The 27,846-nt window shown below is 39.1% G+C and overlaps 1 protein-coding gene across 1 annotated transcript in view; it reads right to left on the bottom strand.

Moving 5' to 3' along the window:
* Positions 1 to 3,117: 3,117 nt before the first annotated feature.
* LOC146665927 (transmembrane protein 132D-like) overlaps positions 3,118 to 27,846 on the bottom strand; it is a 37,585-nt gene continuing 12,856 nt past the window's right edge. The window contains exons 4-10 of the mRNA XM_085411241.1: positions 26,428 to 26,599; positions 20,781 to 20,924; positions 14,290 to 14,498; positions 8,752 to 8,932; positions 8,397 to 8,510; positions 8,118 to 8,309; positions 3,118 to 5,305 (exon numbers count right to left, since the gene is read on the bottom strand). Of these exons, the coding sequence (XP_085267367.1) occupies positions 3,821 to 5,305; positions 8,118 to 8,309; positions 8,397 to 8,510; positions 8,752 to 8,932; positions 14,290 to 14,498; positions 20,781 to 20,924; positions 26,428 to 26,599 (2,497 nt within the window). The 3' untranslated portion in view covers positions 3,118 to 3,820. The remainder of the gene's footprint in view (positions 5,306 to 8,117; positions 8,310 to 8,396; positions 8,511 to 8,751; positions 8,933 to 14,289; positions 14,499 to 20,780; positions 20,925 to 26,427; positions 26,600 to 27,846) is intronic.

Genomic DNA, 27,846 nt, shown 5'->3' with positions numbered 1-27,846 from the left:
CTGGAAGCTCATCGGTTGCCAAATGAATATTTTTTGGAAATCTTTTCTTGGCCTCTTTGTACATCATATCACCTTTATCCAAGACCAGATTAAGGTCAGCCGTAGTCAAGTTTTCATTCGCATGAATCAAAGCAAGAAATATGAGTGAGTTGCATATGCACTGACTGTTTCTAGAGTCTTCATATTTAGGATGAGCCTGGCTGCACAGACATGTGTTACAGAGGGCTGGTTTTCAAGGTTCACTGTTTCTGCCTATTCCTCTGCGGGGCAACCTGCATATGGCCAATAAAGCATTCATTCATTCATTCATTTACAGCATCAGCATAAGATACCTGTTGTACATGTGCAGGAACATGTTGACCTGCCTGTTTGACACCATCAGCATTGGTCTTTGCAGACACACTGTCTTCTCTGAGGAAAATCACACTCAGCTTGTTCACATGTTGGTACACTGTGAAACTCATGGAAATTCTTCCAGCGAGCGTTATACTTCTGCAAGCCTTAGCATTGCTGCTAGAGTTAACACTGCAGCTAGCGCTAGCAGCGCTAGCTCTCTTGCTGTTAAAAGTGAGCCACACTGGCAATAACAAAGCTCATTTGTTACTTTTGTCTCACTGAACACCAATAACTATCACAGGAATACTCTTCTTGGCAGGTAACAACTGCTAAGACATTATAGCTAGCGTTAGCATTGTTGCTAGCATTAGCATTGTTGCTAATGTTAGCACTGTTACTAACATTGCTAACGTTAGCACTGCTGCTAACAATAAATTTTATAAACCTAAGTCATAGAAACGTCATTCTTTTTTAATCTTTCTTTTTTCTTTTAACTTTGCTGAACTTTAAAAGGACTTGTCATGTGAGTTTAAATGTCAGACATGTATTTTTACCAACACAAAAATAAAACAGTCCAGCACTGAGTGTATTGTACTTACCACAGCAGAGAGCAAAGCGGAATGAGGACAGTTGGGCTCAGTGATGGGTTAAAAACAGATGAGGCGTCCGGGTGGTGCTTGGAAATTTGAGAGTCAGTTTGAATACCAATCAATAATGGCATCTGTGAGTATTTATGGTCGTGTCCAAATTCATGGGCTGAAGAACAATACTGTGAATGCTTTTCAAGCATTCAAACTAATTATGAATGCAGAAAAGTAATATCAGGTTTTGGATCCACCATGCATTACCATCTGCAAAGTGTCTGATTGGCAGTGGCACCGCTAATTCAGTAAAATTGTACCTGGATAAAAAACACACAACAGAACACAAGAGTCATGGATTGGACTCCCCAGAGCACAGACCTCAACTCTTGTGTATTGTATTTTCATGTATGTTTGCACCTTTTACCCAACAACATAAAAATAAATGAGGGGTCACATGAAGACTTTTTCACAGTACTTTATATATGCGCATTAAGGAAAAACTCTTTATGCGTTACACTGTGGTAATAAATAGTTGTTGTTTTTTTTTTTTTTCCATTTGCACCATCCTCCATCTGTAACCAGGTGTTCCACCTCTGGAAAAGCAGACTCGTGAAATAAGTGACCTTGTCTCATATGGCCAACATCATCAGGACTGTGCCATAGAGGTCCACTAATGCACATTAATCCTCCAACACAATGACCCCAATCCCTTAAATCTGTCAACAGGGAGCTGATGCTCCAGATTACAGATCGAGCTGTAATGATACTAAGGAACTCCTGTCTCGTTTGAAAATTCACACACAATTTATGATTTACAAACTTCATTATATGCAGTAGTAATGGCTGCTGTGCGTCTGGATCTCAGTGGATTACCGTACTGCCAGTATAAAGTGGCTGGGATTATACTTTATAATGCTGTTTTCCAACCGCTCCTTTTTCAGCAAAATCTTGTATGAAGAGTATGAGTAACTGAAATCCTCTCTCAAAACTGTGATAAAGCCAAACATTTCACGCTGACATCATCTAAATGGCATTTAGTTTATATGTAGGAGGCCGAGATTGGATGAATCTGACAGCAAAAAGGTTTCCAAAAAGCCACAGCATTTCAGTGGAAAAGCACGGTGAGACATATTTTGTTATTGTTGTCACACAAACTGTGCAGCTTTTATATCTTAATCAGTTCTGTGTCTGAACTTTTGAGTTCGGAATTCTGCCCTGTTTGATACAGAAGTTCCACAATCAAAGATGCTCAGCTATGATCCAGCACAGAGACAGCTTTAAATCACCGCTTATCTCTGTTTGTTTACTTTTTCTACTGTTGCTGGACAGATAAATCGACTGGAAAGGAGAGACGGGTTGTGCACATACAAAAACGCTGGGCCTGTAGGTAGAGAATTTGGGAGAAAGTTATTAAAATTGCTTTTATCAACACTCTAAATCCACCCGATGCTGTTGTGCAGCAGAGAGTGACAATGTGCGCTGACATATCCAAAGCTGCCAATTCCTGAGGTGCGTGGCATCAGATTATCTGGGCTTCTTTAAGCTGGTGAGGTTGTTTATGCATCACAGTTACAGAATGCAATTTTAAAAAGGTGTAGCTGTGGTCACCTCAGAGACACAGGAAGGGGGGCTGGAGAAAAAGAGACAAATGAGCCATGAGATATAATATGCAAGCCTGAACCATTGATAAAATACCTGGAATTCTTTGGGGACACAGTCAGGCTACACAGAATGAGAATCAGTTTTTTTCTGCTGAGTTTTTTCATCCTCTCAGTGTACAAGTCATTTTATACAGCAGGACAAAATCCTGGCAGGCACAACAAATACATTGCTGTCAGAGTGACATTTCCATGATAAAATCAACCTTAAATGACATTCAGCTGTGATTAAACAAAATCAAATCCCACGGATTCCTACTAAAGCTTTAGCCTGTAATCCAAACCATTCACTGTACTTTCCTATGAATCGCTTTACTATTTAAAAAAAACAAAAACAGTAGCTGAATTAAATCCATTTTCAATTATAAAAAGAACCAATCTATTTTCTCTTTATTGATAGAATCTTGCAGGAAATACACATCACATTTTGGATTTAAAAAAGCAGGATGTCACAGAGAAAAAAAGGCATTTTATTTTCATTCACACATGAAAAATCTTACAGTCGAATGAATATGTGCACTGTGAGAACAGACCAAGATTACACGTTTTTTACAATTTGTAGAAGCAGGCTCCCAGGAGAAGCCCGAAGCCCAAGGTATCTCTGTTAAAAAAAAAAAAAAATCAGGAACAATGTCCATCTCAAACTCTGCAAAGACTATTTGCATAGCCTGCATTTGATTTGAATAAATATCTGGCGGAGACTGTAGTGACAGATTGCTCAAAATAACTTGATAAATGTTGCATATTCTCTGACAAATTGCACAGAGTCCTCAGGTATTCTCTAGAGGAGTCCTACAAAAAGTACAAAAGGCTGGAAAAGAATAGAATTACTAACAAGAAACAGTCCCTCCTGTACTGGTTTTTACCCTGAACTGAGCAATATCTGGAGCTGTTTCTGCAGGAGCAACAGAACTGTTGAAATGTAAGAGGAGATGAAAATGCAGTTGTCTTGAATTTGAAATGTGGAAATAAGTAACGTAGCATAGAGAGTGTTTGTTAATATTTACAGAAATAAATCGGAGCCTATAGATTTCTTTTATCAGAGGATAAAACATGCAAATTTCTTTTAATCTTACTAATAAACATCACTTCATTTTCATGTGCACAGGTTTGCACATTATATAGAAAATGTCATTCACGTAATCACATATACATCCTTTTCCCTTTTTTTTTAATAAAGAAAAATTAAAGACTTTGTTTTCCTTTTATACATCCTTTACACATACACACACCTAAACAAACTCACAGGGGTTCTCCTAGAGGTTTCACTACAGGCCATGGCATGTCAGGCAAAGGTGTTTGAGGTTCAGCGGGGGCCTGCTGTTGCTTTTGCTTCTGCTGGTTGGCCCAGTCTAACTCAACACCGTTATTCTTTAGCGCAGCCAAGTGCTTGATGTCCAGCGTGGTGAAGGTGGTGAACTGGACCTGGTTTCTCTTACTGGTGGGGGAATGAAGAGGTTCACTGCGGTGTGGCCTCGCCAGTAGGGTAGCTGAACGATTTGCCATGGGGTCAATTGCCTTTCCTTGAAACTGCTGGTGCTGAGAGCTGTTCCTGCTTCGTCCTAAGGTTGCAGTTCTTTCTGGGACAGCCGCAGCGCTCACTGTAGGCAGATTGCCTTCCAGGCTGCGATGACCCATGGAATCTATCGAGTGGCGGGACTGCAGAGGGCAATGAGGCTCACGTTTTAGTGTGGACACTTGAGCCGGGGCACCTGAGGCAGGAGCACTGTGATTGCTGTTCCCAAGCCAAACCCAGTCGTGTTTGTGATCCTTTGTGTCTCCACTGGGGGCTGTGCCTGCCTGTATGGGGGTCTTTTGTTTCCTGAAACAGAGACTATAAGAAGCACAATTGAGCAGAAAAGCCAAGATGGCAACACAGGAGACCCCCACCAAGGCATACATGCCAATTTCCATGTCAGTCATAGCTTTGAATGTCCTAATGAGGTCACTCTCAATTACTTTGGGAGTTTTAGATTTAGGAGGCTCCTTTTCGGGTCTAACTTCTACCTTAGGAGTATCATTCTCAGGAGAGGCATCGGGGTTGTCAAGCATGTTTCCATAACTTACCCCAGGCCCTTCCTCTTTACGGACAACACCCACTGTTGCTGTGGGTTTGGCAGTGCTAAGTTGTGTATTTAAGTTTAATTCCTTTATTCTTGTAGGTGAAGCTGCAGTAGAAACAGTATAGGTGGAACCTTTTGGCGCTTTGGTTGCCTTTCCGATCCAGACAAGATGGGCCTGTGGATTTCTAGTTGAAAATGTCGTTGGAGTGGTAGTTTTTACCAGAATAGACTCTTGCTGATCAGATATGTTGGCCCTGTTGAGCTGTTTATCCATCTCTGTGGCAGCAGTACTTGTTTTGCCCATCTCTTTTGATGCACTGCCATTTAAATCCTTACTTCTGTCAGTGCTTCCTTTCCCTTCTCTTGCTACACTTTTGCTACTACTCTGTAAGTTGATCTTGAGAAGCCCCGAGCCCACTGCCAGCTTGCTCTTCCTTTTAGATTTTTGGCATTCCTCACAGATCCTCAGCTCCACTCTCACTGGCGCCCCCTGGCCTTCACTTTCACCCTCTGCTACTACAAATGCTGACTGTGGAGTGCGGCGTATTGTGGCCACCCGCTCATCTGGGGTAGAAACAGTCAGAGAGTAGATACTGCGGTCAAACAGGTCCAGTGGAGCAACTGCCCCATCGCTGAAAGAAACCCAGCAGCTGACCAATGCTTCCTATGAAAGAAAGAAAAAAGGTTATATGTAGAAAATCAGGTCAGAATACCGGTGGTACATCAATACCTCCCTTGGGCTATAGTCTCATTATTGTTAATAACATTAAACTGCCTATGCCAATCCCTTTAAAGTATATAATATCAATGTTAATCTCTTCATAGTAAATGCCAGTAAGTAGTTTATCTAAAGTTATCCACTCTGGTTGAATTGCATTTCATACCATAAAGATATTATGAGAGTCTTATAAACGTCCTTCAAAAAGAAACCCAAAAAAGAAAAATTAATTAACATGGGTCACATTAAGAATAGAATTGGCCAGTCAAATTACATTAATGCACAGTGACCTATTTCCTGTAGCTAATGTGAGTTACTGACTCGCCAAAGACCTAACCTATATTTTGGATTTGAATACATTATAAATGGCCCTAAGCAAAACATTAACACCCCGCCATCACAGACACAATTGGCTGGTCATGGGCACTGGCATGGTTCTAATAGTTTGTTATTGACGGGGCAGATCAGCAACAGTCACTGTGTACTGGAGGTAAAGTGAGTTGTCGTTCCAGCAGCTATGGACCGCCTAATTGCTGCCCCATGCCTGCGACAGGGAGCTGGTTTAAAATGGGCAGGCTGCCATGGCTAAATGTGTGAGTGAGCTTTTAAAATGATCATCTATGCACCCTGTCTGCCTTTCCCGCTCTTTCACACAGCATGGTGGTTGGAGATGATGGTCGAGGCTGTGAACACAAAGAACTCCAATTCAAAGAGGCGAGGAGAAAACACAAATATTATTAAACCCCTGAGGTCACTGGTATGGGAATCTGCTCTGCTGCAGCAGTACTTTTAATTCAAGTTCTTTCTGTAGGAGGCCATTATATCTGTGTTGCAGGATGAATATTTAGGATATGTTAATAACGTACTACTTTATTATGGCAAGTTCAAGTGTAATTTTAAGGGCTGTCTCAAAAGGTTTTCAATGAGAAACATGTTTTTATGTTGCTTATACTACCTCTGCTCCTTGTGTGCAGGAACAGCTGAACCCTAACTGGAAAAACCCTTAAATGAATGCTGAACAGTGCATTTATGACTCAAGGCATTTCTCTTCTTGCACTTTTATTTGCAATCCTTGAAATTCAGACTGCGATTAAAGAAGCTGAAAACCTTCATGATATATGAGAAAGCCAACCTGCAATGCTCTCACACTGGGATGTTTCAGACTATAACAAACCATAAAGGCTTTTCTTCTTCTTCTGCTTTTGGCTTCTCCCTTTAGGTGTCACCATAGTAAATCATCTACCTCTGCCTCTGTCCTAAGCCCCAATCTCAACCCTATTAAACATTTGCGGATTACACTTAAAACCGAGGTCTGTGCCAATTCTGCCAGGAAGGACGGTCAAATATCCAGACAGAATTATGCCAGAAGCTTTTTAATGGCTACCAAAAGCATGCAGTTGAGGTGTAACCTGCTGAGAGGCATCTTACCAATTATTAGTAGAGGTATAAGTATATATTTGAGCCTGTATGTGTACTTTTAGCCATGTGTGGATTAGAGAAAATCTAAAATAACATCAAATTTGTGCACTTAATTCTTGTTTTTTTTTAAAGTCACTAAAGACGTGCTGTTTAATCATTCCATCCTGGAAAAAAGTTCAAATAAAACATCAAAACCAAAACCACCATGGCATACATTCCCATAATCAGTATATGTAAATTTCTGAAAACAACTGTATAACACACAAATGACATGTAGTGTATGAGGACTTGTTTTCAAATGAAAAAGTGGAACTTTTTTTCTTTAGTTAGACTTTTTAAATCTGCTAAGAGTACAACAAACAATGTTGGACTACAGAGACAAGACTGTGAATGCAATGATGTTATTTATGCTCTTGCTTTATTATGCATGCATCTGAATAACTGTTTCCAGGCTGGTGTCACTAATAAAAGGAGGGAATTTGTCAGTGGAGCTTGGTGATGAATGCCAGGAGGCTACTTGTTAAATGTCTACACCTCCACAGAACAACGACAGAAAGATGTTTTATGACAAAGGCTTACAAAGTTAAGAAAAAGAAGGAAAAAAGACAGACTGTGCACTCTCACAATCAACATTTAAACACACAAAATCTGCAAATTCTGAGTTCCCGTGATCTTAGCTAAGCTGTCTTATGATATCCTGCCTATGGGGACAAGTCTGATAGACACTTCCACAGCAGCAGATCAGAATTTTCAAAGATGCAATTTTAAAGAAAAGTTCATATCAGGGATTCTCAACTTGTTTTTTTTTTTTCTAGGGGCACTCTTGCACACTCTTGCACAATGATATGAGGCTGATCATAATAAAAAATATTATTCATCAGATAAAAATGAAAACGGCAGCATAAAGGCCCTCGCTCATCTTTGATTGAAAGGATGGATGGATGGATGGATGGAAACACAAATGGAAAAACAACTGCCACATACACATAATCAGATGGATAGATGGATGGATGTTTTGGTATAAAGTGGTGTTGAGGGACTTCTTCAAATAACATGAGTGTATTTTCTATCAGTTATCAGTTCAATTTTAGAATACATTTCATGCCCACTTGGTAGATCTACTAATCCTGTTCATAAAAAAATGTGATTGAGTATCATATGATCAAGCAGTTATTCTGTTTTCCCAGTGAAATGTTTGCAGTGAGGCTAAAAATGAATAACTCTCAAATTAACATGCATGAAAAATTCTATTTTCATGCTTGTTAAGTATCATCATGAACAAATGAGATGTGCTTTAAACTGGCATGCTTTTGTGTGAAACAATTTTCCAGCTGCTCACCTGTTTGCGCTGCACGATCGTCTCCTTAGTGGTTGCCGTGGCAACAATAGCCCTGTTGCTCCCTGGACTGAGCTGCAGGGACAGAGAGAGCCCAGACACCAACTGCACTCCGAGCTGTGTCACACTCACTTTATCATCCACCACCCTGATGCTCGTCTCAGCCAGGACCGCTGACGTCAGAGGGGACAGCACCTGCAACAAGTTCATCCTTCTTCCAGCTAAAGATGGATATTGCACAATGCTCACACCACACTCACACAAACACAGTAAATGACTCACCTGTACAGTGGTAGTGCCCACAGCCCTTCCTTGCAGCAGCACCCCATCCTGCACCCTAGCTACATCCGGATCTGCTATGTTTAGAGAATAGCGTACAAGGTTGGTTACATCTATCTGCCAATCAAAACAAACAGGAAAAAAAGGTTAAGCACTGTGTGGCAAAAGGTCAGGTGACTTTTAATCATAGCACAAGCATATAAAGAAAACCTATCATCCTCTTCTTTTGAAATGTGACATGTATAATTACTATGACTTCCCTATACTTACAAAGCATGACACTGAAGAATGGGGATGTCAAGCCTTATAAAACCTGCTGACAAGTGAGCTTTATTTGGAAATGTTAAAATGCTTGTACCTGCCAATCAGAACCCAGAAAGTATTCAACTGTTTTTTCCCCAGTTAACGGGTCTGGCAGTGCCTCAGTGTCAGGCTGGGCTACAAAGGGTGTGAACACCCTTACAGTAGAGTGCTGATACTGTAGCATGCAACCCCTGCCTTTCCTCATCTCCTCCTCTTCTTCACTGTCCCATGTAGACCTGACACACACAAAAAGCATAGGGACACAATGAGCTACACGTTTCTTGCAGACAGGTGGCTATAGAAGTATATTGCCTGTTTTAATATGTTTAAATATATACAGTAGTAGACACTTAGCACAGGTTATCAGAATGACTGCAAGCCTTATAAATATATATGTGTTGCAGTTAAGAGTGGAGAAATTATACCAACAAAGTCAGACTTGCTATCTCTACCTGCTTGCAGTGGTGTACATACAACTGACACAAAAAAAATAATTTATTTATTCTTTAACAATAAGGACTGGTGAGCTGAAGGAAAACCGAAGACCAGCAGTGAAGCTGTTGCTATTATAGAGGCACAATGCATGCTGAGTGACCTTTTCCGCTAAATGAATTGAAGTGAAATTAAACAGGATCCCACGGCTGAGTGGTTTGTTTATGGGTGATAGAGGTTAAGCTGTGAACCATCCTCAAACCCCTCAGCAATGATCATATAATTATCATACACGCAGCTGGTCTGCCACACACTGCACCACAGGTGTGCTGGAGGGTTGGAGAATATGTTTTTACACTGCAGGCGCAAAGTTCCTGTCAAGAGCTACAGTCCCAATAAACATCATTATTATATAGCCTAAGGTGAGAGCTTAACGTGATGGAAATGCTGCTTAAATCAGCGTGACTCAACATCAGACAGCAAAGTTACTTTAAATCTAGTTCGTGAAAATGATCAGCATCTTGCTGGCCTTCCATATGCAGGGAATGAACAGGACTTATTTTTTGCTCCATAAGATACTTGTACTAGTTCTGTTCAGAACTTTTGAGCCACCCCTCATTTCTTTATATTTTGCTACCAAGGAGTCAGACTTTTTTGTACTTTTTAAAAGTGGTCATGAGAAATATTTCTCCGGGCTTTCTGGAAGTCTTTCAGAGTTTTTTGGACATTGGCTGCTTTTTCACTTCTCTATCCAGTTCTTGCACTTCATAATACTGACCTATGAATCATTCACCCAGGGATGAACCAGGGTTGCGTCTGCACATAAAAACTAAAGCTTAGTAAAGAAATTGTTTGAAATTGTGTCCTTAGGCACTTTGTTACTAGTTCCCTATCACAAAATACATTATTTGTTCCCATTTATTTTGTTTAGTCTAAAAAATGTCAAAGATAACACAGTTTAATAGGCATTAAAATAATATTTTTGCACCAAACAGGTGATTCCCAAAGAACTATAAACCAAAAGTTGGCATATCACAAGGTGGGTGTGCAATGGACAAGTGTAGAACAGAAGAATAAGTGACATCCGTAAAAAAAAAACAAAAAAAAAAAACACTACCTACAAGAAATAAACAGTATCTGAAAATCACATCCACCAAAGACCTGAAACAAGGCCTGAGAAATGCATCTGGCCCTTCAGCAGATCCATCTACTATTTACTGAGTCTTTCAATCTTTCATGAAGCCATTCTCAAAGGAAACAGAGAGAAAAGGCTGAATAAACTTTATTTATACAGCACCTTTCACAGGTCAAAAACTACAAAGTGCTTTACAAAGTGCTTTACAATAAAAACAGGCATAAGAAACACAGAAGATAAAAACATAAAACAGAATATATATATAACATCATACAACCTAAAACAAGTTAAAAGCCAGTCTGATTAAATGAGTTTTCAGCTGCTTCTTAAAAAAATCAGCAGAATCAAGACAACACAAACAGAGGGAGGGAATTCCGCAATCAGGGACCCACAACTCTAAAGGATTTATCCCCTCTGGTCTTAAAATGAGTTTGTGGGATTGTTAACAGCCTTAGACTGAAAGATCTCAGACTGCGAGAAGAGGTGTAGGATTCTAGAAAGTCAGAAATATAGGCTGGGACTTGACCACGCAGGGCTCTCTGGTACAGAAAACGGCAGCGTTCTGTACCAACTGGAGACGGTCAAGATCCTCTTATTCAAACATTTGAAAAGGCTGTTACACTAATCAAGAAGAGATGAAATAAAGGCATGAATAATCATCTCTAACTCAGCTTTTGACACAAGAGTTTGAAGTTTAGAAATATTTCTAAAAAAAAAAAAACAAAAAAAAAAAAAAAACAGTTTCTCATTAATCCACCAGTGGTTTAAAAATGTGTGGCAACAGAGAGTGACAAATCCAAATCTGGACATTTTTGGTTACAATGGTTGTCAGTATGTACAGAGGAGTTCAGAAGAGAAGTGCAACAGTGAATGTCAACAGCCACCTCTAAAAAATGGTGGATGCTCTGTCACAGTTTGGTGCTACATTTCACTCAGTGTTGTTGGGGATCGCTTTAAAATTGACTGAATTATGAATGCAGAAAAGTATATCCATGTCAACCCGTAAAATTTGTGCAGGTTACAGAGACTTTACTAGATCACCTGCAAACTGTGACAAACTTTTATAGTTTAAACCCTAAATATGCATTTGGGCAGCATCTTAGGGATTCAAGATATCGACACGCTGTAAACTGTTATGATGTGCGAATGCTGGACTGCCAGAGATGGAATGAAGAGAGACAAATAAAGCTTTCATGGGTACCCATACTTCCAAACCTTTGATAACACGAGTACTTGACCATGCAAAGCCGCTGTTTCCTCTTAAAAAAAAAAAAAAAAAAAAAAAAAACTGCCAAGGATCTTTGCAATTTTTCCTGCGAACAACTATTAGTTGATTCTTCTTTAGAACCTGTGAACAACTAAGGTTGAAAACTCTGAACCACGACTAGAGTTGGATGTCTCGAGACTGGTCTTGGTCTCGAGACCACTTTTACATGGTCTTGGTCTTGTCTTGGTCTCGATGGACTTTGGTCTTGGTCTTGTCTTGGTCTCGGATTCCTCAGTCTTGTCTCGGTCTTGCTGTCTCAGATCGACACAGTGGTCGGGAGATTTGGAGTCAACAGTATCCATGACACACAACCTAATGTTTGATAATGTGTCATGCGCAAAAGCATTGGCTCGAAGAGCCATGTTTAGAGAGTGCTTTGTAGTCAATCAGAAGAGTCGACTCCCATTGAGCGAGAGCCGGCTCCTCACTTAATTTCCTTTCACTGCTCAGCTCTCACACAGTGGCTCAGCTATGGTCCAATCCCTCCATATTGTGGCCAATCACATGCGAGGATATAGGATAATATCATTATGTGAAAAACAGAGAGGGTGAGAGACGCGACAGTCAAGTGGAGCTTGTGTCTGTCCTCTCAGTAAACGAGTAAGACAGTAGACAGCGGTGAGGAGGGCTGTGCGAGTGCATCGCAAAAAACACATAAATATGCCTGACACCCGTAAACGAAGCAACATCTGGCTGCAGTTTAAGACTTTTTTGTCTCGGTCTTGGTTTTGGTCTCGTCTCGACTTTGTCTTGGTCTTGACTCGGTCTGTCTTGGTCTTGTCTTGGTCTCGATACCCTCTGGTCTTGGTATTGTCTTGGTTTAGGCGGTCTTGACTACAAGTCTAACCATGACTTCACAGGTTATACTGTAGTCAGATTTTGCAATACCATCTGCATCTGAGATAAATGAAGAAACCTTTGACTGCCCTTCAAGAAGTCTGGAGAAGCTAAAAGCTACTTAATTATAAGAAAGCTGTCTAAGAGAGTTCAGGCTGTGCTGACAAAGTGCTCATACCACCTATGAGTTTCAAGCTCATTAGAACTACGCAAACTCTGTTTTTGCTCTTTATTATTTATTTCCATGTATGTTTGGATATGCTTTACTAAATCACTGGAAGAAAAATGTAAAGAAATGAAAGATGGTAAAAGACATTTGCACAGTGATGTATATTTTGCCCTTGATTTTTAAGATTTCAGAGAGTAGCTTTTAAAAACACTGTACCACAAAACATTGAGATTTCTATGTTTCCTCACTTTTCAATTCGTTTTTTCAATAACCCTTAAACCAGCACGCCTTTTTAGGATTGCTAGGCTGCAAATCAATAATCACAGTATTAGTGTTAATTAAACAGTATAAGTGTTCATTGATTACAAGTGTTTTACATTCTACAAGTGTTTAAGAGTTTATTTTGAAACCAAAAGAGAGTAAAAAACATGCTGAGGTGAAAATTTTCCATGAACCTACATAGTTTTTTAAGATATAAACATATGAAAAACCCATAAGAAGTCTGACCTTAAGTTTTACCTCCATCATATTATCTATCTATCTATTGAGAGAGAGAGAGAGAGAGAGAGAGAGAGAGAGAGAGAGAGAGAGAGAGAGAGAGAGAGAGAGAGATTAGTGTATTCCACAGTATAGGATGGAAAATAACATTGAGCACCTTTATTACTTGCGAAAGTGAGAGAAAAATAGAGAATAGTCAGTACAATCACTGTTGAAATTTCACAATACTGACCTAATGTCCCTTTGGGCCCAGAGCTGGGTAGTGAATGTTTTGGGAAATGACAGCCCATCAGGTGGCCATCATCATTAGTATTGAGTGGGGAAAATAGTGACTCGTATTGAGTAAAATCCCACTAACCTTTACCTCCAGGGCAACTGTGTTGCCTTTACACTTGCCTGCTCACTAATGTACCAAACACAGATGTGATGTTGTTTGTTATGACTGACTGTAAAGAGTGCACAGATGGATATTAGAAACACACCACTCAGTATAATGTTATTCAATTCAACACCACCATTAACAGTCTCAACATGTACCAGCTGATTGTTTCTGAGCCAGTGTCAACAAAAACATTAAAAAAAAAAAAACAGCAAAGATTTATTACAGGTTAAACATCAACTTTAGACTTAAACCTGGTTTTTATCTGAAACACCAGAAATAATAGAATAACACTTTATTGTGCCATATATATGTGCAGTGAATTTGTGGAGGATGGTGTTAGCTGTGGTGGGAAACAGACTTCCATTCCTATATGTCACGTGCCTATGACGTATAGGTCAATGGGAACGGCTTTAGGTCTTGGCCTCTGTAAACATTTTGGGTCATATTGAACAAAAGATTAAGTCTGTTTTGTAACTCTTGGTAATACCATGCTTCAAAATGGTGAATTCTCTATCATATAAAAATTGTTAATCTCAAGTTGCTAGCCAATGAGTGCGTGGTTTCACAGTCAGACCTACCCCTCTCTACATCTTGTTTTTACTCTTCTTTTGCAGTCAAGGTGGCAGAAACACTCACGCCAAGGCTTATAAACAACACTTTGGAAGCCAGTCATGACATCACTTTTATTCTTCTCTATGCTATAGATGAGGTTAGCCAACCTTTATTGATGATGCATAAGTAAACTTTTATGCAGAAAAAAGCTTTAGTATTTGACTCAGTACTTCAAAGCAAAGTCTTACAGGTAAGGCAGGTGACAGAAGGTAACAGAACCCCCAAGGAACAATAGATGTACGGCAGTTGGTCAGGCCTTACCTCCTGTTTCCAGTAGTAACGGGAACCCTCCAGCCTTTGATCTGGCTAAGCTCAGGGTCAGCCACATCAATACGCAAGGGCAGACGGGGCATCCATACACTCATCTCCAGCTGGGCACTCAGAAAACCATATGTAAAGTTGAGCATTATCCTACTTTTCCCTCTGGTTTCCTTCCCATTTAGATATACATAGCTGCAGCGCTCTGACACCTGGAAAGAAAAATAGAGAAGAAAGATAATGAACAAAGGCCTCAAGAAGTATGTCTTGGTTCACAAACTCAGAGTTGCTCGAAAACTTTGTAAATATACCGAACAAGAAAGTTATTTTAAAATGTACACAGGAGTCACTTGACCAGAACTGGGACTGGACTGTCATCTAGTGATGTGAAATCAATATTCTCTGGATGTACCCTGGTCAAGGTCTTTTAATGTAAAGCCTATGCAAACTCAATAAGTTTGAATATATATATGATGAGAGGGTAGAGGGGACAGAATCGCCAAACCCAATAAGGCAAAACCACACACATACCAACATTTTATTAATTTCACACCACTTTCAAAGTCTGGCCTGGGAATTGCAGCGTGTTTGTGTTTATGTCATGTAAATTCACATCTGTGGTCTCTATGAAACTGTTACTGAATGTAAATTAGCTCTCCTTTATGACTGTTCCTGTAATGCCTTACTGTAGGTTGGAGTGCCACAATCCCCACCAGCGAGCGCAATGAGGTGAGACACAGCAGTTGGTGTGTTTTATTTAAGATTGGAGGCCTATCTCCACTGCCGCCGTACTTATCTTAACAAACCAGTGGCTCCACAGAGGTAATTGGAGAGCACTAGACTGGAGAATAGAATGGAGCACTGGAGAGAGGGAGGCAAAAAGAAGGAGGGAAAAAGTGAGGAAAAAGCAAGAGGAATGAATTCTGAAGCAAGTCGAGCTGAACTCTCATGGAAATGATGACAGAGGGCAGTTCATCATGCTAACTGTTCATGACTCAGATTTCTTGGGCAGCTCTCCAATTCAACTTCCTCTTCTATAGTCAGCAGACGATTTGACGGTGGAAGATGAGGGATGCTATATCTACTGCTAGCAAATAGATCAAACGCATTTCTTTTTAACTTACCACCCCTCATTCATGTGATAGCACAGGAAAGAATGCACCAGTTGTAAATGTTCACCCACCTCATTGATCCTTTATCCGACTTAGATAAATGACTGTCCGTGGGCCTGAACAGTGTTGTATATAAACATGATTTTCTTATTTATTTATTTTTTTGCAACATGTTGCTAGTCAGATAGTTATGTTGTCACCTTATTACATATGTTTTCAATTATCTGTATAATGTGCAGACTTCAAACTATCGATTTACTAGATTTACTATTTATCATGTCAAAAGTTGCAGAGCAGCCCACAATTTTAAGGGGTGAAGATACAAACATTAATTCAAATTTATTCCAGCAAGGGACAAGAGTGTGACAGAAAAAAAAAATACAGACCAGCAACAACTACCCACACCCTGATATCAAAGCTTACCAAGCATGTGGAAAGACATAAACTAAACCTAATTAAAAGGTGGTAGCAAAAGATCCTTAGAACCAAACTGGGTGTATGCTGTCCATAAACAAGAAACTAAAGCTTGATATTTTAAAGAGCCAACAAGTAGCAATTATACAATCACATTACATTTTTAAGTAATATAGTAATATAAATGTACTGTATTGCTTTACTAAACCCAGTAACCACATTACAATTGTAGTTATGTTATCACATGTGTCAAGCTTCAGTTATCTACATGATAGACAGCTAAAAATACAGTCCAATATGCCGTTTCTTCTCCTACACACTTGCTCTTCAATCAGCTGAATCCGGTTGTTCAGTCTGACGTCACTAGCCGTGTCTGGGCCTAAACTCCGCTGCAGGTCCATATATCAAACGATCACTATGGCATTACTGAGAGTTGAAAAACTGTCTAAAGTCTTTCATCTTTAATAGAATGATCAGCGTTCTGCTCTACCAGGTGTAACAATTGAGTTTAACATCCAGGCATCCATGAAAACGGAATTTATGATATTTAACGGAGTTAGAAGTTAGCAGGGAGTTAGCTCGCTAGCTTCTATCTAAATACAATATAGCATGTCCTGACTGCAGGGTTTTGGAAACAAATTAAAACGTACAGCTCTGCTATCACTTCCAGCATAAATGAAGACAGAAAACTAAACAGCAGTGACGTTTGTAGGGTTACTGAAGTTTGGCTAGCTGGTATATAATGATGTGCTACGTGACCGCTAGCGACACAGCTATGTTAGCATAATATAAACAAGCTAACTTTTTTTCCTCTCGATAAAAGTTGGCAGGATGCTGTAAAAGGACCAAACTTCAGCCAGGAGAACAACTGAGATAATCCACCCACAATACAAGGTTAGTCATTCATTATACTGCTGCATGGGCTGGGCTGTAGTTACATCCTAAGGTATTAAAAACTGAGCTTAAATAAATGATTAGCGGTAATAAAAGCCGAGGGAGGTCAACAGCGATCACTGACTGTTTTAGGAGCTTTTTGAGATTAAATAGAAGAAAATACATAACATTAAACATGTTAACAACACAAAAGCCATATTAAACGCAGACTACTTTAGGCCCGGAAGTAGGATTCGTCACAACATCACTTAACGACCGGATTCGATTCATTTCCAAGGAGGAGAAAAATGGTGGTCCGGTCTACAGTTTTTGAGATATAACCATTAATAGTATCTACACTGCACAATAAGAAAAGAGCACAATAATAAAGCACAAACTATGTCCAGGACAGAAAAAAGCTGCGCTATACTGCTAACACAACACTGGTTCTTTGCAACCATCTGCACACACTGCATACAAACACAAAGCTAGCAAAGAACTCTGTTTGATGAAGCTGAGTGCATGCTGACTTGCAGCCCAGCAGCCTGAGTTTTAGCAGGTAACAAAAGGAGTGATGTGCAGTCAGGTTTGTATACGCCGTTTCTCCCTGTACATGTTTTAAAGTCCCTTTGGGAATGTTTTTAACTTGTTAACAAACCTAAACAATGACAATTTATTTTAGGCTATGTTGCAGAGTGCATTGAATTACCTCCACTGGGGAGTAGCTAAGTAAAAAAATGCATTACTTTTAAGAAAAGTAATGAGTAATGTGTAAAATCAATTATAATTAATACATTATTTCTGTGTTTATTAAATGCCTCTCAAGCCAATTCAAACAAAGGCCTAACCAAGTCATCTCCCCGCCTCCCCCTCTCCTACTATGACTAGAAAGGGAAGCAGGGATTTCTGAAGGTGTGAGGTATAAGGAGCACTCGAAGAGATCAGAGGCACACAGTGGCATTGCCAGCTTTGTGAATTTGTTGCAAGGAAGGCATCAGGAGGACCGCTTGACCCTCATTTATTTTCAAAACGAGGATATTGCCTTGGATTTTACTGGTGTCCAGACAATTAAATATGCATAAAACTTGAGTCATGACACGTAATTTAAAATACTACGGGGATTTGTGGGTCCTGCTTACAGTGTATTGTGAGAGACATGAGAAAATGCTACCTGAATAAACTCATTCCACTGCATAAACTTTTACTGTGTATTTACTTATTACTTTAACATGCAGTTATAAAAAGATAATTGGAAAGTAGGAAAAGAAGGATGTTAACTAGAGGAAATTGAAATTGCACAATTAGATATTCTTTATACTGCAGTTTTATTCTTTTAACTGTGCATCTTTTCTTCTGTACTTCAGCCTATTGCATATTTCAGCCTATCAGATATATTTCAGAGCAATGAATTTTAATAATAGTGAATGTTTTATCTACCATTCCCAGCTTGTGTTGTTTTCTGTTGATCTCTGTTTGGGAGACTGCTGAAATGTGTTGGAATGGGCAGTCCATGAACTTCACGTTGTGTAAATTGCTTTCTTTCTGTTACATTATTATGCTTCCTAAATTCACCATAAAACTATTTCAGGTTAGAGGGGTTTAAAAAAAAAAACAACTATGTATCAATGCATTAGTAAAGTACTACATGAAAAGTGTTAATTCTTCCTTTTCGCATCATGAGACAAGAATGCATGCATTAGAACTAAAGGATAAAAGGTCAGTATAATATTTTAACACAAAAGCTGTGTTCAGCCTGGGTGCTGGATATATATATTAAGTTTATACAAACACGGTTTATACAGACAGGAACACATGGTATTTTTAAAATCTCTAACAAAAGGATTTTATGAGGTAATTCCAGGAATCCTCTAAGGTTTTGACCAAAAACAGAGAAGTTGATGGCATGCTTGAAGGACAACAACAATCTATCAGCTGCAGTAAATATGGAAATACAGCAATATTTGTTTTAAGATATATAACAACAACACCCAGAAACACTCATGTCCTCACTGGGCCAAAGTTTATTTAAAGTGGACTGAAGGAAAGTGGAAATCTGTTCTGTGGTCAGACCAATTGAATTTTGAAATTCTTTTTGGAAAACATGGCACATCTGGAAGGGCACCATCAATATAGATAAAGGTGTTAGAGCAACATATGATGTGTTCAGGGAAGACCTTGCATATTTCAGAAAGACAACCACATACTGCAGCTATTCCAACAGCATGATATCAAAGTAGAAGAGTCCAGGTGGTCAGCGTGCCTGTCCACAGTCCAGACCTTTCAGCTATTCAAAACATTTGGCCCATCTAGAATAAAAAAATACAACATAGAAGACCCCAAACCAGAGCAGCTATAATCCTATATCAGACAAGAATGGGACATTTCTCTAGCAATTGGTCTCTGCAAGATTAGGAACAAGCCAGAGTTTTAAATGTGTTAATGTGTTGGGATGCCTAAAAATATCCAATGTGTTTTTTTAAGACTGCATTGAAGAAATATGTTAATTCAGATATGCTGCATGAAATTATCCCACTGGTCACAATTATGCATTCTCAAAATAAGAAAAATAAAAAAATAAAATACATTAAAAATAATAATAATAAAAATAATGGCTGATTATTTCAAAGGGTCACTAATGTCATACTGCATTATTACAGTAATCGCAGTCATTGTTAGTCTTTAAGGTCAAGAACAAAAACAGAGTAAACACACAATTAGCATAAAGAGAAGAAGTAATGCGCCTTCATTTTCACATAACAAACCACTGATGGTGTATCTACAATAACTATTTTACATGCAGGACTAAAAAACAGGCTGCATCAGCCTATTACCACTGCAAGTTTAAAAATCTAACTGGTGCAGAAGGGGTGAATGCTATGGGATTCCCTCTCAGTTCTTGCAGGATCAGAAATCCCAGATTCATTGATTTTTGGTGACTGCTCGTCATTGTCCCAGGAGAAATGTTCCCCCGTCTGTAAAACTGGTTGAAATCTCACTGTTATCCTTGTGTCCAGCATGGCAACACAGGAAGGGAAGTGTTTCAGAGTAAAATAAAATTAGATATGAACGGTTGTTTTGGATATGAAAGATATAACATAACCTCGAGTGATTTGCTTGATTACAAAATTGATTACATTTGATTTTCCCTCCAGTACTTTATACAGTGCCAATGCATCCCATATTTTCTGTGTACGGGATAGTGCATAGGTTTGTTTTGGAAAATGTGTAATATAGCTCCATCTGCATATACTACATACAACTGAATTCCCCAATAAAGGTTCAGTCTGTTCCGCTTATGCTATAAAGAGTTACGTCTGTGGTTTTAGCCTTCAACTTCACCCAGTTAGTGGTATTGCATTAAGAGAGTCAGTGACTACAGGAAGCATAAGGTATTCATTCAGAGACACATAATAACTGGATTAAGTTGATACAGAAAATCATTACAAACGCAGTCTCACTCTCTTCAGCTCTTTCCCACTCTCTTACTGTTTACTTACTGCCTTACACTCAGGCAGGTCAGCTGTCTGGTAGAAAATAACAAATATCTTTCTAATTTTCCAGTTCTTCTCCGTCACCCTCACTTCTTTTTCTGTCCTAGTAACATGAATCCATTGCACAAAGGTCAAATCACAGCTGAGTGGTGTGAGCATAAGCTTGTGCTATATTGGAAGAGGTTGCTTTTGTCTGTAATACTTTAACACACACTGACACACTAGAGTTGAGGTTGTTGTGTGTGATGCCACAGTGACAGTGGATGTCTTAGAGGCATATACCAGAACGACTCATGAACAATTTCTTTTTTTGTATTAAAATTCACTTTCACTTTTTGTGCAAGTGAGTCCTGATTTTCATTCAATTCAAAACAGTATCTACATCAATTACATCAATTCTTCAATTACATCTGCTGTAATAACTGCATTAGCTGATATAGATTTTTTTTTATGTAATTATTTATTATTCATGCATAATACAGAACTCATATACACAGTTAACACTATGTGTTCTAGCATAGGTGCTTAGGTTACTCATTTCATAAAAAGCCAAACACACGAACCAGAAAAATGAGAAACCATGCTAACAGTTTTCTTGACTTACCTTGAGCACATCCTCATCTGTAGATCTACAGTTGGTGTAGTCGGTCACGTCAGTGACTGAACCACTGGCCTCAACAGCGAGAGTTTTCACTGGGACTGAAACTCTTTTTCCTGTCAGTACTGCAGTATTCAACATATCTGTGTTCTGGGCAAAAAAGAAGGGCAAATAAAGCACATGCTAGCAGTCTAGGCTAACACAACATCATGGCTTTTTTGGTGTTGTGTACAAAGAAACAGAGCCACAAAGTTAGTAGTTTGGGGATCATTTGTTAACATTTTTAGCCTAATTCCTAGATATTAGCTGAAAGAGTGAAAAGAGTCACGCGCTTCCAAAGGGATGAATCTTTGCTCTAACTATATTCCCAAAACATCCTGCCCCTCTTGCAACACATCGGCCGCAGAAGAACATGCACTTTTTGACTCTGGATCTTTTTTTAAGATTATTTTGTATTGTTTTAGATTCAAGATTTTTTATTTGTCACGTGCACGGTTATACAGGTATAACATGCAGTGAGATGTGACCTGATACGCTCCTCGACTGTGCAAAGAAAAAAAGAGAGAACTGAACTTTACAATATTATAGTTATTATAGTTATATACTATAGCTATAGTATTTATAGTATATAGAACTTTTTAATATTATTACTTTAACATGATTGTCAAGGGAGTGTCGGAGAGCAGAAGCAATGTACCAGATCTGTAAATTACACTAACATACAGGTACATATTTTAATTATCATGCTTTAAAATTGCTTCCGCTTATCCTTTTCAGGGTCGCGGGGGGTGCTGGAGCCTATCCCAGCTGTCATAGGGCGAGAGGCAGGGTACACCCATGGACAGGTGACCACTGTCTGTCGCAGGGCTAACACACAGAGACAAAAAAAAACAAAAAAAAAAACAGTTGCACTCACATTCACACCTATGGGCAATTTAGACTGATCAATTAACTTATCCCCAATAACTGCATGTCTTTAGACTGTAGGAGGAAGCCGGAGTACCCAGGGAGAACCCACGCAAACACGGGGAGAACAAGCAAACTCCACACAGAAAGACCCCGGCCTGATGGTGGAATTGAACTCAGGGCCTTCTTGCTGTGCGACAACAGTGCTAACGACCGTGCCACCGTGCTGCCTCATTAAAACCCATACACACATATATTTTTAATTCTAAGTTCATTATTATGTAAGTTAAGGTATGGGGCACAATTACACTTATATTCAAACACCATGTTGTTGCCTTTTTCTTTTCTTTTTTTAATTTTTTTTTAATAATAAGGATGATAATAAGGAACTTATTGTCCTGGATTTTCAAGGCTGTTTCTGAGCTTGTTCTGGACTCCTTACTCATTCTTTTGAATTTATGAAATGTTAGAGTTTTGTATTCTGAAGAGAAACAGAATTTGTTATTTTTAGTTTCTGGTTCTTGTCTAGTCTCCATGTTTTGTTATCCTTTTGTTATCCCCAGTCATGTTCCCATGTTTATCTGGTCTCTCTGTTCTATCTAGTTTTCCTGCCTTAAGTTAATACGTGTGCCTATGTTTATCCATTCCTATTCCCATATTCTTCTGTTTCATCCTTTCAGGGCTCTAGACTAACTTTTTGCCATGGGCGTACCGGCACAAAAGTTAGGCGCACACAAATTTTATAATAATTTATATAATATAATGTGTTTTTCTGGATACACTGTGCTTTTTCAGCATTCAAAGATTGATGACACCGTGTCAGAGCACTGGCTATGAATTTCAGAAGGATCAGGCCTTAACTTAACAGAAAAGTGAGCAATGGTTCTTTTCCTATTACAGCTACATCCACTTCTGTCGTGCCTAGGCTGCTCACTAGGGCTGGGTATCATCACTGATTTCTATAATCCATTCGATTCCGGTTTTCAAAGTCCCGATTCGATTCAACTTAGCCTCAGACAGTCGGAAATATTATAATTCTGATCATTTATCAGTACTGACTTCATCAGAATTGTGAACATCACAGCAGATGCCTTTGTGTGAAAGTAACTGAGAATAAAACACAGAAAAATATGAAGGAGATTTTCCTGGTCTGGCTTTTTATAGCAGATAACCTTAAAAATATTCTACAATGTTCTGCATATAAAGTTTAAATTTCTTCAGTATTGAACAACAGAAAAAATAGGCTTTCTTGTCCGAGGTCATTTAAGTGAAAAAAAGAAAAGAAAAAGACAGCAGCCGACAGCGCTGTAAACAACAGTAGACTGGTGGGCAATAAGCGAATGAATAATACAGAAAACAGAGATTGGAGACGGGAAACTGTTCTTGAAGTACAGAGAGAGATAGAGAGAGAGCTAGCTGTGCATGAAGTGTGATTTTAATAGTCGTGGAAGCAAAACAGCAAAATTCATGACAACATTGATCAAATGTGAAGCGCAGTTTGCTGCTTCTTTTGCTGCTGGCTCGGTGAATTTTGGTTGGAGAGACAAAACCTGCAGCTCAGAATCAGCGCAAAAAGACGTAAACACAGCGGACCCGACGCATCAGAATCGCTAAGCTCCGACAGCGTGTCCGTCTACGGGCCGTCGGGTGAGAAAGCCAAGAAAGACAAAGCTGACTCTGATGCGTCGGGTCCGTTCTGTGTTTACGTCTTTGTGTGGAACCCGTGTACCTGCTCTCATCTGCTGTTTGGTTGTTGTTGAAATGGTTTTGTGGGCTTTAATCTGAGAATCTGGCGTTTCTGGCAAAACACAGTTATATTTAAAAGTTGATTCAGGATTTAATGAATTGATATCGCTTTATTCGAGCTACTCACCTCCCACTTCCACCTGCACTTTCAACTGGACCACGGCGAATCAGAGAGGTCCCGCCCCTTACTATCTCTGATTGGTTTAGTCCACGATAGGGGCATAATGTGTGTCTGTTGTTGAGCACAGGGAAGGTTGCAGATTTTTTTTTTTTTTTTTTTTTTGCTACCCGAACAGTTGGTCGCACAGGTGCAACCAAATATTTTTTTTTTTAGTTGCACCACTGAAAAATTTGGTCGCATTTGCGACCAAATTGGTCGCACTCTAGAGCCCTGCCTTTGGTCTCCCCAGTCAGTCATATTTCCATATGTGTTTATCTCCAGTCCCAGTGTCAAGTTCACATCTCAGTCTAGATCTCAGCGTATGTGTGTGTTACTTCCTGTTCTATTTTGATAGTCTCGTGTGTGTGTGTGTGATGTTACGTTTTGCTTCTCTTGTCTCGTCAGTCAGATTCTGTTCAGCTGTGATCCCCAGGTGTGTCCACTCTGGCCTAATCTCCTCTTGTGTATATAATGTCTGCATCGCCCTCTGTTCTCTGTTGCATGTCAGTCTGCTGAGTCCTGCATCTGGGTCCACACCTTGTTTGCAATAAATCCACAATTCATGAGAAACTTTCATGACCCTGCTAGACTATCATATCATACATGTTTTACAGTCATCACTGTTATAGCTGTAGGAACAGCAATGTGAAGCAAGACCAAGTGTTACCATGAGTTAATGATCAAAGCACACATTAAAACTGGTTAAATGTCCTAAAAGCTTAAAAAATAAATCCTCACGATGACAGTATGACTGTGTCACAAACACACACCTGGATGAAAATTCCCTAATTCCTGTAGTGCATTATATTGCCCACAGATCAGCACTAACGCAGACTAACACCTAAACCTGATTACATGTCTAATCTTCTAACCTATTTTCCCACCTTTTACTGTACATCGTTGTCAGTGCAGAGCAGCAGCTTATCCCTCACACATCCCGCAACTTGTCATCTAGCCTGATGCAGCTTTAATTTTACACTTTAACTCCTCCTTCTACACAGATTTACAAATACATCCCAGTTTATAAGATCTCTGAATATGTCTTTTTTTAAGGCAGAGGCGTCGTGTGTGTAAGAAGCTTTGGGTGATCAGTAGTGGGGGTTTTTTATCTCTTGATACTTGCGAAATAAAGTGCCAGGCGTCGCTCGGCAGATGTTCCCTGACAGCTTCACATTCTGAACTCTGCTGGCTTGACAGCTGCTGACCGCAATTCCAAAAGGACATGCTCTAGTTCAGACTCCAACACTGACCCAAACATAAGCCACTGGATCAGGGATAGCAGAAAATCAGAAAGCAATAGCTTCGCTCTGTGGTGATGCCAGTGCCACACTGAGAGGTCTTGATGGTCGATGTTACCATAAGCTGAAACTTGGTTTCATCAAGTTCAGCGAAAGTAGTTCAGCTTTGTTTTTCATGTGATTTATGAAAAGAGGTGTTTGTTTTCACTCTGCTGCAAACTCTAGCATTATTTGTTTATTCATTCACTTCTCGAGTATAAGTGGTAAAGGAAATTATGAACGCTACAGTATAAATCATATTTTGATGGGGGGTTTTTTTGGTGGGGGGGGGGGGGTTGCCTTGTGATTCACATTTGTTCGACAGTCACTTGAATGAATGTTACATTTTTATGATATTACATTGGTTCAATTTTTTTTCAAAGCTGTGAATATGCTGGAGATGATTCATGGTCTTGTAATAGTTGTTTTTGTATGACGAGAGCTGCGACCTCCTCATGAAAAAGGCCAGTTCACTCCACTGTTGGAAAAAGGGTATTTTCCTCATGTGAATTATGCAAGTGACTGATGAAACATATAGTGATGGCTTTCAAATGATACTTGAAATTACAGTTACCGTAAAATAGACGTGTGGATCATCTTTTAAGGACAACTGTAGAGTAGAGCTACTTTGACATTTTAGAGAGTTTTCTTTGGAAATGTTTTGAGATTGCAAGTGGCAGCAGGGAATCAGTGAAAGCATGTTGAATATTTATGCACAATACTGTGATCAAAGGGGAGACCCACAATGAGTAGGCATGGAAGAAAAACTAAATAAAGGAAGACTGGTCACAAAAGCAACTTGCTGACAACATGACATTCATTTCATTCTATTCAAAAACAAAATTCAAAAATTTATGACAGTTTCTACTATTTGATTGAGCTGACTTTCAAAAGATTTTAAGGTTTTTGTCCTCTTTATATCTTTGCAGTGTGATATGACGACACTAATTAAAATGCTAATTGCCGGGTTTATTGAACCTTGCAAATGAGTGCATCGTAAATGCTGACAGACTGTGAACACTTTCAGAAAAAAAGACTACTTGTGCATGTTAAGTCCGGAAAATGTGACATTTTTCTCAGCAGCCAAGAGTTCACTTTCTTGTGGCATTACCTTGCTATATGATGCATATACCCATCTCATCTTGTTTATTCATCAAGAATATAAACTGTTTTTTTTTCTTTGAACCAAGGCAGTAAATGCCAATTTCATAGAGACTGAGTGAAGTAGCTGGGGGCTCTTGCATGCTCTGATATTGCCCTGTGATAAAGTTAAATGCCCTGGCAGATTGCCTAATCAGGTATCTGACTTTAAGCCTTCCACTTTCTTTGCTATCAGTATTAATAAGAGTACAACCGATTGAATAAATAATTCAATACAAAGCCTGAAGGCTATGCAACATCTTTAAATCACAGTCATGAATTAAAAACTAAGTAAGGCATAGATAAATGCAAACAACTGTAAGATATATGAAACATGCATAATCTTATACACATAGATTTATGCTATAGTATGATATTTCAAATAAATATACTCCAATATACGTTATGCTAAAACAATTCTCACCATCACCAGCGGTGCCAGCCCCACGTAATCTCTCTGGGTGGTGTAGATCCGCGTTACGCCCACATCCTTCACATTCCCTGGCAACTCCAGACGCCAGGAGATGGTCTGACTTTCAACCTGCTGTGAAACAGCTTTTGGTACAAAGTCCAGTTGTAAAACCTCCAAAAGGCCCCTGTTTAGAGATTCAAAATGATATTTAAAATGAGTTTAGGCAAATTAAAGCAAGCCTAGATATGTTTTGGTGAAGAGCAGTCAGCACAATTGCATCTATTTTTTTACTACTGACTACTTTTAATGCAAAATCTACCTAACTGCAGGTGTGGCTTTAATGCTTAAGTTTAATATTTCATTTTTGTAGAATATGAGAATACATATTACATATCAAGGTTGTAGCGAACATTTAGCAAATAGCAAATTATTACTACTTAATTAACAAAGCCAGGTCATAATCTTTTATCAAGCGTGCTGTAGCTAAGTAATATCACATTGAACTTTATGTTATTGGGTTATAATAGGCCACAAACCTGTGGTAACAATAGTATAGTAATATTCTGCTAACAATATAACAGCCTGCTAGCAATAAAATGGTCTCTCTTTATATAATTTTATTCATTTTATATGCTGACTTGTGGTAGTAACCTCATAATAATAAGGTAATGCTGGTTGATACTTAACATATTAGGATCCTATCGTGTCATGTTAGTACCACATGCCCAATATGGACTAAAATCTCCTTTGAATGTTTCCAGCATCTTGTTGAATCTATGCCACATAAAATTAAGGCAGCCCTGAAAGCCAAAGGGGAATCCAACCCTGTACTGGCAGGGTGTACCTAATGAAGTGGCTGGTGAGTGTATATAATGTATTGATTGTACACTCACTCACATAATGCAGCTTTCCTACTAAAAATGGTCCAAGTGCAAAAGGAGCTTAGCTGTAGTGAATAGTCAATAGTGTTCCTTGGAGAATAAAATGAGAAAATTAAATGGAGAGAGCTTAATCTGAACTCTGTGAAAACCCACATGTTATGTTGGAAAGTAAAGACGATACACATGAGGTCTCATTTCCATCAGCAGATGGAAGAATAAAGTGAGAGTGTGGAGAGAAGATTAAGTGAGCTGGCAGAGACTTCAGCCAAGTATTCTGGTCAAAGGATTGTCAATGAAATGGGATGTGATGTTATTTAATGTTGGAGAGTGTGTAGGCATACCTGTCAGCAGGAAGAGATCAAAGGGAAAATGAAGCAGGGTGTGAATGGAAGTGTGGCACTTTGAAGTGGAGCAAAACTTTGCATAAAGCAAAACAATGAATCTCTACATGATTGAAACTTGAATTTTAAAAGGATGAACAGTGGTGAAATCGGTGGTAAGAAAAAGCAATGCAAACACATACAGGATATACAGAAACGCTCGCGCTGCA

This window comes from Rhamphochromis longiceps, linkage group LG7 (genome assembly GCF_057381845.1).
Source record: "Rhamphochromis longiceps isolate RC_006_pf linkage group LG7, R_longiceps_female_GT1.1, whole genome shotgun sequence".
NCBI lineage: Eukaryota > Metazoa > Chordata > Actinopteri > Cichliformes > Cichlidae > Rhamphochromis > Rhamphochromis longiceps.
Note: the sequence above shows the minus strand (reverse complement) of the source record. Positions and strands in the feature narration are given on the sequence as shown.